Source organism: Pimephales promelas, chromosome 17 (genome assembly GCF_988280905.1).
Source record: "Pimephales promelas chromosome 17, fPimPro1.hap1.1, whole genome shotgun sequence".
Classification (NCBI taxonomy): Eukaryota; Metazoa; Chordata; class Actinopteri; order Cypriniformes; family Leuciscidae; genus Pimephales; species Pimephales promelas.
The window spans coordinates 22,547,016-22,558,238 of record NC_142785.1 but is presented as its reverse complement, the minus strand read 5'-3'; the positions used below and the strand labels follow the sequence as shown (position 1 = coordinate 22,558,238).

Below are 11,223 nucleotides of genomic sequence, written 5' to 3'. Positions count from 1 at the left end.
CTCTCTTCACCTTTCTCCAGAGCAAAAAAATCTGCACTCGTCTGCAAACAAACACTGGGAAACGCGGCTCCAGGCAAATCTCCAAGAGAGGAATTGGCAGCTAAAATCAGCATGCATTAATGGCAAATATGTCTGCATTAGCTTGCTGTGTTGCTTAGCATGTGTAGGGCAGATTTTCTCCAATTCTTTCACACAAGGAGTTGGATTATGGTGCAGTTTTTGCCTTTATTTCTACTTCCCAGTAATGGTAATCGCAGTGTCACTGCTATACCACCATCTGTACAATGCAGTGCTCATACCGACAACAAAGGAAATATTCAGCACACTGAGACATGAGATTTTGTAAGCTCTGCTTATGGGTTAATTTTGTCTTTTGTCACCCACGGCTGGCAAAGTCGCGTGGGCGGAAGAGGAAGGAGCTGTCGCCGGGAAACAGACGCATCCCTCAACAGCTCAAGAAATCCTACCAAGTTAAATAGTGGTGTTCCCTCGCCACAGTTCTGAACGTCCTTATAATTAGACATATTTGCGTAGCGTGACTGCAATGGCACATTTTTTAAAAATTTTGTACTCCCTCGGTTTGCTTAGCATTGGATGCTTACACTGCACTGATCCCTGTAAGTCTTCCGGTGTCTTGTAAGAACCATTTAGCCCGCAGAGGCCTATCCTCATTGGACCCCTAAGCAATTCCTTTGGCTAAGAACATGTAACCCTTTATTGGGTGTCATTTTTTGTTTTTGTTTTTCACTATTTTTGCCAAATTAGAAATTATGGATTCACTTTGCTGTCTATTTCTTCTAAATCATGAAATATGTTTGTTAATAGCTTAAATTATACATTGCATAATATTACCTAAAAAGCTAAAAATTAAACATCCCTCTTTGTGTTTGCACATCAAACCTGTTGCAACTGCACAAATCGAAAGATTAGAAATGGAAATGTTTAATGCACACAAAAATAAAACTTGCACATAATGTATCTTACATTATTTACACTACCAATCAAAAGTAAACAATGGGGTCAATAAGCTTGAACAGAAATCAATACTTGCATTAAATAGATCAAAAGTTACCATAAAGACTTTTATGTTAAATTAATTATGTCAAATAAATACTGCTTTTTTGAACTTTCTATTCATCAAAGAATTTTGGAGGGGGGAAAGAATCATCAGTTTCCACAAAAATATTAAGCAACACAACGGTTTTCAATATTAATACTAAGAAATATTTCTTGAGCAACAAATCAGCATATTGATGATTTCTGAAGGATCATGTGACACTGAAGGCTGGAATGATGACAGCTATAAATTCAGCTTTGCCATCACAAGAATAAATAAAATTTTAAAATACATTAAAATAGAAAATAATTATTTTAGATTGTAATAATATTTCACAATATTACTGTTTATACTGTTTTTCTTTGTTTTATTTTATCCTTGGTGAGCATAAGAGACTTAAAAACTTACTGACCCCCACATTTCCAGCAGCAGTGTGTATGTACCTAAATAAGCGTTTTGGAAAGTTTTGTTTAGATCAAGTTAAATGAAAAACTATGTGTGAGAATTTTGAGCAGTCTCCAAATTCCCATCTGGACGACATCAGTGGACATCGAAAGATGGCAGAGGTGTGTGTACATTCAAACAATGGTTTCGAATTTTAGGATGCCTGTCACATCCAGTGTGAGACCTTCATAAGTTTGACCCGTAACTATGTTAAAGGAATGCACAGATAAACCAGATCACATAAGGGTTACTCAGTGAGTATTTATTATATTCCACTACTAGAGTCTGAGCTCTAGTATACATTCATTATATGTCTAATTCCACTCTAAATCTAGTGTGTTCAGCAGGATGTTGCTTATCGAGGGCTGATCAGCTGCACTGCATAGAACGGTTGTGAAGAAACATGCTTGATCTTTTAGAAAGAAGGTTTGTCAGAGATCAACTGAGCCCATGAGACAAACCTATGAAAGGTTTAGCCTCAGCGTTCCTCCTCACTTTACAATGTTATTGTATTCCCATCCCTCAAGACTACCGTCTTGCATTAAAGGTCTAGAATGAGGTGGAACATCACAACTCGGGCAACCCCTAAAGGTTTGCCATGCCACTGTATAATGTCTTACAGTGCATTTCATTTATGACAGTTTTTTGATGGCTGTAGCTTGCTACTGGCGTAATAATCTGAAATATATATCGGCCCGACTATGGAAAGGTCCCACAGTGATGTTTGAGTGTGTGACAGCTCTCACTCCAGCAGAAGTCTCCTCAGCTCCTGCGGGCAGGTGACCGGGAGTGCACAGGTGAAGTTCTTACACACATACGCGGTGGCTTTGCCGTCCAGCGAAACCAGGGTGGAGAGAATAGGCAGCTTCTGATTAAGGAAATTCTCTGTGTTACCATCTGCCAACATCAAGACCTGAAAATGTGAAAGGAGGATAAAAAGGGGGGAGGGAAGAAAAACAGAGAGAGAGAGAGAGAGAGAAAGTCATAACTGTCATTGTGATGTCAGTTAGATGGGATGGTGGGAGTGGGAGAGTCATACTTTTACTCTAATGTAAAATTTACTGGACTTAATATATGGACTTAAAGGGCTCCATATGCTTTCTTGGCTAGTAATAACCCCCAATAAAGTACAGGGCAGGGCGATTATAGTGACAGCCCCATAAATGGTTCATTTCTACAGTCTTTGTTTATTGGGGGTTCCAGCAACCCAGAGTCAGCAACTACTAGATGAGATAACCTTGACATGTCCATGGTTACATTCACACCTTCAACTCATCTGCATATAAAATATCTCATTTCATAACCCTTCAACTACTGACACAATTTTACACCCCAGCATGTTGCAGTCAGTGACCACTTAAAAAAAAACCTCAGGAACCCAGAGATGTTTGACAATGAAACAATGTTTGTAATTATCTGAAAATTCTGCAGAAATGCTTTATGAATGAAGTCATAATGTTACAAGAATAAAGCTGTAATGTTTTGAAAGTCATTATGTTTTGAGAAGTATGTTGTAATGTTACAAAAAAAGTGAATGAAGTCATAGAACTGGGAGATTGAAAGGGTGTGAATAAAGTATGAAGAAAGGGTGAAAACTATGTTTAGAATAAAGTGTGTTTCAAACAAAGTCAATGTTTTAAAAATACAGTCAGAATATTATAAGAATTATGGGATTAAAGGTGTTTGAATAAAGTAAAGAAATATTTTTGTAATGTTAGTATGTTCAGAAAATTTGTCAATTTTCTGAGATTGAAGTTGTAATGTTTTGAGAATACAGTCATAATGTTATAAGAATAAAGGACATTAAAGGCATGTGAATGGAGTATAAAAAAATATTTAGAGAAAATCAAATCAATGTTAAGAATAAAGTTTGCTAGTATTGTTTAGTATTAGAACTAATCGCAATATTCGCAATATATTGAGAAAAGTCATAATTATCACAACAGGAATAGGAACAGAACCTTCATCAAACTAATATAAGACATATAGGATTTAACTAACCAAATATCTTGAATCTAATGATGCAAAAAATGTATTTTTGTTAATTTGTACTGTAATCTCAAAGTATTAATACATTAATTTTGTAATGTTAAATCACGAGATTGTTAACTAAAAAGCTATGTGCAACAAAGCTTGTGCCTTAAAGGGACACTCCACCCATCCACCCACTCTCTCATTTTCCCCTGAGACGAGAGAAATCTGCTAATTACATTTTTCACTTCCTCCCACAATGACACAAAAATCGTAATTTTACGTCATTGTAGGAGAAAGTGTAAGACGGGGGGGATTTCTGTAAAGACTACAAGCACAAGTCTCCACCCTTTCAAACCCGCCCATAGGGGGTTGGACCTAATGCGTTAACAGACCTATCACAGATCAGTGCCAGTGCATCTGATTTCATCGGCAGAAATTTTTTGAAAATAAAGACGAAGGTACTGAATACGCAGACGGATGCATTATGGAGGATTGGGATTACACATAGTGTCAGCCATCTTTTTTGGAAGCTAAGCTAGCAGGCTCTTGTTCTGTGGAGAAAGCCGAGTAGTAACTTTAGCGGTTACCATTCTCTTTTTCCCGATCATGTCTGGCCGTCGATGTCCGGGATTCAGCTTTTGCTTTCTGCAGTCGCCATTCATTGTTTACATGCACAGCTTTTGTTTCAATCTAACTGAATTCATTCTGATTGGTGAATCTGAATGTAGTGTTTACATGAATGTTAAAAAAGTGATGTGAAGTGCTACCAGCGGTTGATGTGCGTTTTAACATTGCTAAGAATATTCCCGCTTGTCCATGAGAGATACGAGACCGGTAACTTGCGTCTCACAGGTGTCGCTCATTGGTAATCACGCCACCGGCCTTGCGCCGTTCTCCATACGGCCCTCGCTTGCCCTGCTCGCCACAGTAAACATAATGAATGGCGACTGTAGAACGCAAAAGCAGAATCCCGGACATTTTGGGTGACCTCGAAACACATTTTCGGGGAAACTCACTAGACTAGCCAAGACTTGTTGTTTAACTACTGCGCTGGTAGGCGTGGCCTCCTAGGGCAGCAAAGAAAGTGCATTCTGGGAGTTGTTGTCTTTCATCCACATAAGCCAAAAATAAATTCTCAGTCTAGAAAGCTCCAAGCCCCAAATTACCCATTTTAAATACTAATTCGTCTCTTCAGAGGTGAAATGACCCTTTAATAATGCACTTCCATTGATCCATGCAGACTGTAGCATCACACACCCTCCCGCTCCTTCACCTCTCTCAGAGACTGAAATAACTCAATCAAGGCCATGTCCAGTCAGGGGGGATGACTGGCACAGCAGCAGGGGAGGACACTGTGGCTACACTAGATTCTCTCTCCTTCAACCGTACAATACCACAGCAGGATGGGAGACGGCAAAGAGAGAGCTGCCCACTGGCCAAGAGTTACCAAAGGGGAAAAGATGAAAGAGTAAATCTACTTTTCCTCAGTGAGACGACTTTACTGCCAAGCCTAAAGCTCAGTGAGATCCAAGAGGAGGGAATGGGTGAATGTGACAGAGGTTAAATCTCAGGACAGCTCTCAAGGCTCAGTTTAGAACCAGCTTTTTGGAAGATATTCAGGTGTACCAAGAGCCAGATATTCTCTCTGATTTCTGGTCTTGACACACTCGGTGTGATTTTTGACAGGCATGGTTAACAACTCAACTCTGCGAAACCTGTCCCTGGACTTCTAAGCACGATATATTGTTACTGTCTGTTTGTGAGGATCTTGCCTTTATTGTATCTCAAGGGGCCGAGACAATTCCGCATCATTACTTTCCCGCTAGCAGGTTGGCAAGGCTTTCTGTCATATTTGTCGTGACCTCACGCGGGCTGTCTCCAGACTGACTCGAAGAACTGTGACAGTCCACTGAGGCAACATATAAAAAATGACAAGTAGACACAACATGGACTGAAAAGATGCATGGGGCCTGGGGTTAAGGAAAGGCTGGACTTTCTCGCAGTTCATTAGCGAAGTTTGTCGTAACCACCCGTAAAATTTCTCAGTGTAAAACCCCAACATTTTAGAGCCACATTAACATAAAGAAAAACTATTTAGAGAATAAAGTTGTACTGTGCTGAGAAAAATCTCATAATAGGCCTTTTACAAGAATAAAGTCTCAGAATATAAGGTTTTTAATCTCCTAATTTTACAACTCAACATCTTACATATCTTTATGAGATACTAAAAAAAGCTGTCATTGGTTCTCAATGCATCATAAAATTAAGCTAAGAGAGGACTAATAAATAACATTTTATAGAGTGCCATCGTCCTAAAGTCAATGGGGTTTTTTATGTTTTTTGGTTAAATGCTTGATTTGTGTGGATATTTTCAGGTTTTATAGTATGATATAAGTAAGCAATAAGATACGAGAGGCTGTGCTGTATCGTGAATAAGTAACGGCTCAAGGGCGTAGGCACGAGACGAAGCGGAGTGCCTGCAAACCCTTGAGCCGTTACTTATTCACGATACAGCACTTGCCTCGAGTACTTTATTGCTTTTATAAAACGGTTACCACACAATAAAAATATTAAAGTGAATAGTGCAACTTCAATTAAGTAAAAACACTAATAGTCCCTGACCATGAACAGCAACAATGTTCCATTGTGAAATATGTATGAAAGCTCAAATAAAAACAAGATGAAGAACTGCAGTGTTGAGCAGTGATATATAGAACCATTGGGTGAAGTGGTCATAGCCATGTTTTATCATGAATAAATCATAGCTATTGACCAATCAGAACCAAGGATTGGAACTATCCATTTTATAAAATACATCAGTAATACCCCTGTGATGTTTTAAAACTTTTACTTGTCTTGAAAGGCAGTTGCTAACAAGTGGCTAAATGGGACTACAGAGGTAATCGGGGACATAAAATGTCATCATGGGGAACAGGTAACAGGTAAAAAGAGTAGAAAGCTTAATGTTGGTGACATTGAAGTCATGTGACTGTGGTGTAGTTTGTTTATAGCCTACGTTTGGGTCCTTTTACTTCTGCCGATTATATATTTAGGCTTTAAAATCTATTAAAATTATGTTAATTTGTGAAGATTATCATAATGAACAATTGGTATAAGAATCATTAACTTTTATTGGTCACAGAGCAAATTTTCTGCAATAAATTAAAAGTCAATGGACAAATCATATTGGCTATTTGTCGAACCAGGGGGATTCTGGGTTAGGGTTACTTCTGGGTTAGGTTTTTGCCAAAAAAAAAAAAAAAAAAAAAAAAGCATCATCGCTGCAGCACTCTATACAGAGATTGCACTGTCAAAGATGTAGTGTTTCCAGAAAACTCAGAATAAGTCCACTACCTCTCTGAAAAAAATAACCATGAGAATGGTGCTTGAGGTTGGATTTCCAACTTAAAGGGATAGTTCACCCAAAAATGAAAATTCTGTCAGTAATTACTTACCCTCATGTTGTTCCAATCCCCCCGTAAGACAAATTAGGATATTTTTGATGAAATACGCAAGAACTGAGAAGCTGAAGATGCTCATTTGATGGGAAAGTGTGAACGGTAAGCCATTTACAGTGTTTTGCGGCATTAAGGTACTTTTACGTTTTCTCGTTGGTTTCTCACTATTCTGACATCCAGGGAATGCACATTTTAGAACCATTTTAAACACTACATCCAGACCCATCCACATTATCTTCTCGCGCATGCATCGTGGCGCTCTCGTGAACTCACTCTGAGGCCCACACGGAAGAAAATGAATAGTCTTTTTTTTTTTCATATTCTCGTCACTTGATAAACTTAAGGTTGAGCCACTCTAGTCACTTGGACTATTTTAACAATGTCTTTACTAACTTTTCTAGGCCGGCAGACGCAATTACCTAGCAGCCTATAGGGAGTGAGATAGCTCTCATATTTCATCCAAAATATCTTAATTTATGTTCCAAAGATGAACTTACGGGGTTGGAACAACATATGGGTGAGTAATTACTGCCAGAATTTTCCTTTTTGGATGAACTAACTGCATGAAATCAAAATTGCATTTGTCAATTAGTCACTATTGTGATTTATATCCATGTGAAACGGCTTCTCGGACAAGGAAAAATAAAGGACGGGATTTGATTTTGACCATCAATAATTTTTTGCATCTTTGTCTTAAAAGAGTTTAGTAAATTTAAAGGCTGGAATATAGTACTATTGTACACATTTTTCCCCCGATTTGCAGCCTGGAAAAGTCGACACAAGTTGGTGAAAGTCAGAGCTGATCTGAAGATTTTGGGCAGTAGAAGTTGACCGTTTTCACACAAAATTGCATATATGATGGGCAGAGTCAAATCTTGCTTCAGACTGTGATTACCTCCATGTTTGATATTTTAAGACAATTTAAAAGATCTACTCTTTTAGATGTATTGCACATACTCTGCTAGCAATTCTGAACAAAGTCATTTATCTTGTTTCCAAATCACTTGTCTGAGCCCATAGTCTCACAAATTAGTCTGGCAGTGTTTTTGTCTATCTCTAATTGTTGACTCTACTGGTGTTGTTTGCATTACATCTCAGCTTCTTATGCTTTTCCTACAAAACCTTCCGCACATGAATCTATCTCCCTCTCTGTTTTCTGATTCACAAATTCCCATGAGCTAAGTCATGATTCCATCCCAGCTACCATGCACTGACATCCTTCTTCCAGACTGTCAGCTCCTACCTACTCTCACCTAAACACACACAAAATCAGGCACAAACACTCGCGCACACACACAAACAGTTGATTAGTCTGGGGAATTTCATCAGCTTCTTCTCCTGGCAGGGATGGAGCCTCTCTGGAGAGCTTGAGGCTGTCAGCGCGCACAAGTGGAGCACATAGCCATTAGTCATTTAATTATCTGCCGTAAGTTTATTTCTTGGTTGGAGGAATGGAGCATCATGACCTCACTGATTCCCCTGTCTTCGTCTACACCCCTCAATGGTAAAGGGCACTGTACAGAATGAGTGTGTGTAGTGCAAGGTGTTGTCAGTGGTTCTGTGACGTATTATATGATAAATCATATAATGGGAGTTTTTCATATTTTGATTAAACAAATTGTCATTTAATGTTGGGACTGATCAGCTGAAATATAAAATGCATTAGATGAAAGTGCCTAGATCTAAATGCTTTGCTCAGGATAATTACAGCATATATGAATAGGAAATAATATTTTTGTCCAAACAAAGACACAATAAGAAATACAAATGTGTAAAAGAAAATGCTGGTGTGGACAGGATAAAATGAATGAAAAAAAAAAAAGATTTTAAAATTCTTAATCAGTTTTTATTTAGTACAACTATATAAAAATCTTACAATCATTACAAAAAAATTGCATATAATAATACTGGCATGGACAATATTACTGCACCAATTCTAAATTTCTCCACCGATACCGATATCTGATTATGCAGAATGATATCTGCTGATGATATTGATTTTCATAAGGGGAAGAAAAAAAATAAAATCACTCCCAAGTAATGGTGTAAACTATAAAGAAAAAAGGGGGGGAAATAGAGTACTATGTCGAAGTCAATGGGGTCCATCAACTGTTTGGTTACTGACATTCTTCCAAATATCATCTTTTGTGTTCATCAGAAGAATCCCTTTAACTTCGACAGAATTTCAAAATGAAAGATTTTGTTCACACATACAGTATGAGTTACAGTCTGACACATTTTTCGGCCCCTTTTTGATTGACAGGATATAATCGACCCTGATCATATGGTGTTTTTAAGTTATTCAACAGATCAAAAAGCAATGCAACAAGGATTTCCAGCATGAAAAAAGTGTGAAAAGGACAACCACCTAAGCAGAAAACATTTTCCTCTATTCAATTTCATCTGAGCATGACCTCTGCAGACGCTCCTTCTCTGGTCTGAGTGCTAATGACCCTATGAGGACTTAATGATGTTAAAGGTTGACTATTCCTGAGAGGCTGATGCATAGGTTGGGTCTACACACACATCAAGATCAACTCGCAAGATGGCCAAAGCATCTCTAACCCTGACCCTGTATAGATCCCAATTGGGCAATACGTAGGGCAAAATGAAAATGAAGAATGTTAGCTTGTCCAACTGAAGCCCATTTCTCATTAAGCACTCAGATCTCTCTTGGGTTACTCATTAAAGCTTGTCAGGGATTCATCCGGTGGCAAAGAAACTCTAAAGTGACAATTTCCCATGAGGTGGAGTACCTGCGGAAATACTCTCATAAGGAGGATGAAAGACTTGTCTGACTGTAGTGTTAAGCTAAAAGTCTCTCTCTCTCTCTCTAAGGTTTTTTGAGGGTGCTTTCAGGTAATCAAATCATTAAGTTCTCAACTAAGTTGAGGAAAGTAACAGGAAATTGAAGTATCAGGCATGGTGGGCAATAATACAATTCCCTTTAGAATGACTACATTTAGTTATTACCAAGCCTTTCACCAAGCACTTTCAGAAAAAAAAGATTTGATTTGGAAAACGATATCGAAAAAGTGATTTTCCTCTCTATACTGTTAGAGGAAGTATAAACTAATGCTACCAAATGAATTTGATTTCAATTATTTCTAAAAGAATTTTAATGACTTTTCTCTCCCATTACCTGCTTCAGAGCACCTCGAAACATTAGAAAATGAGAATTGTTTTTGGGTTTTTTTTTTTGTTTGTTTTACGCTGATTAACACAGACAAAGTGCAGTCGATTTAAATAGTATGGACAAAGACACAGCATGTCATCCATTCAGGGTCTATCTATCTCATGGTTGGCCACATCTAAGGCTATTTTAGGCTGATGTAGTGTGTGTTAAATTCAGAGTGTTAAATGCAGAGAGCTAGTGACATTTGACAGCTGCTGAAATGCTGAGCCACGTGGTCTTATATCAGGACAAAAAACAAAGTACTGAACACAGCCCCAAGTTGTGAGTTGAGTTATTTCCAAATAGCCTTAATATTCAATGAGATTTTGAAATCAATCTTGCATGGTTTCCTTTGCTTCAATTTAGAGTAAAAAAGATGTTATCTATGTTAATTTCATCAACAATATCCAATAATGCTTTAGTACAAGGGTTTTCAATCGCTTCATATCAAGAACTACAAAATATAATATAATTGTAACATTTATTCTAAAAATGTACATAAATTATATATTTTTATATAAGATCCAATAATGCTGTGCGCACTTTTGGCAAGCCTACGAGCTCCGCAGCAGACTTCTACCCGACAGTTAAAGCGGAATTACGTCACAAAAATGTGGCCTTGGAGGAAGATTGCAAGGGCTTAAGGTTTCATTTGGGACAGAGTCATTCTACTAATATCAAAAGAAACCGTTTCACAATTTGTATCACTCCACTTGTTTTCGCTGGATCTATACTGGCAGCGTTTCTCACAGAAAGCATCAATGGCGGACGAGCAAACCAACTATAATTTCACAAATAGTGCTGTTATGGTTTCACGGAATGTAATTTTAAGAATTAGTTGTTTAGACCTCAACTACGCAATTTATATATAAACATAGAAATTAGATAGTGGTTAAACATAAATTTGTTCTGGTTATAGTATATAAAACAGGCACTCTTTGGTCTTACTAATCTATTACTAGTTCCAGAGCAAATCAATTTGGCTAAAGGCAAACTAACTACTAACTAGAGCTGCTTTTGACTGAATTCTTTGCTTGTGTTTATTTCCGGTTGTAACGTCTTATACTTTCATGGCTATTGTTGTTTATTTATATACTATTGTTAAATAAATAATA

General features: G+C 37.7%; 1 protein-coding gene across 1 annotated transcript in view; it reads right to left on the bottom strand.

The window, feature by feature from the left end:
* Positions 1-1,737: 1,737 nt before the first annotated feature.
* The window catches only part of spata20 (spermatogenesis associated 20), a 41,485-nt gene continuing 31,999 nt past the window's right edge, over positions 1,738-11,223 (bottom strand). The window contains exon 16 of the mRNA XM_039664877.2: positions 1,738-2,414. Coding sequence (XP_039520811.2) covers positions 2,244-2,414 — 171 coding nt within the window. The 3' untranslated portion in view covers positions 1,738-2,243. The remainder of the gene's footprint in view (positions 2,415-11,223) is intronic.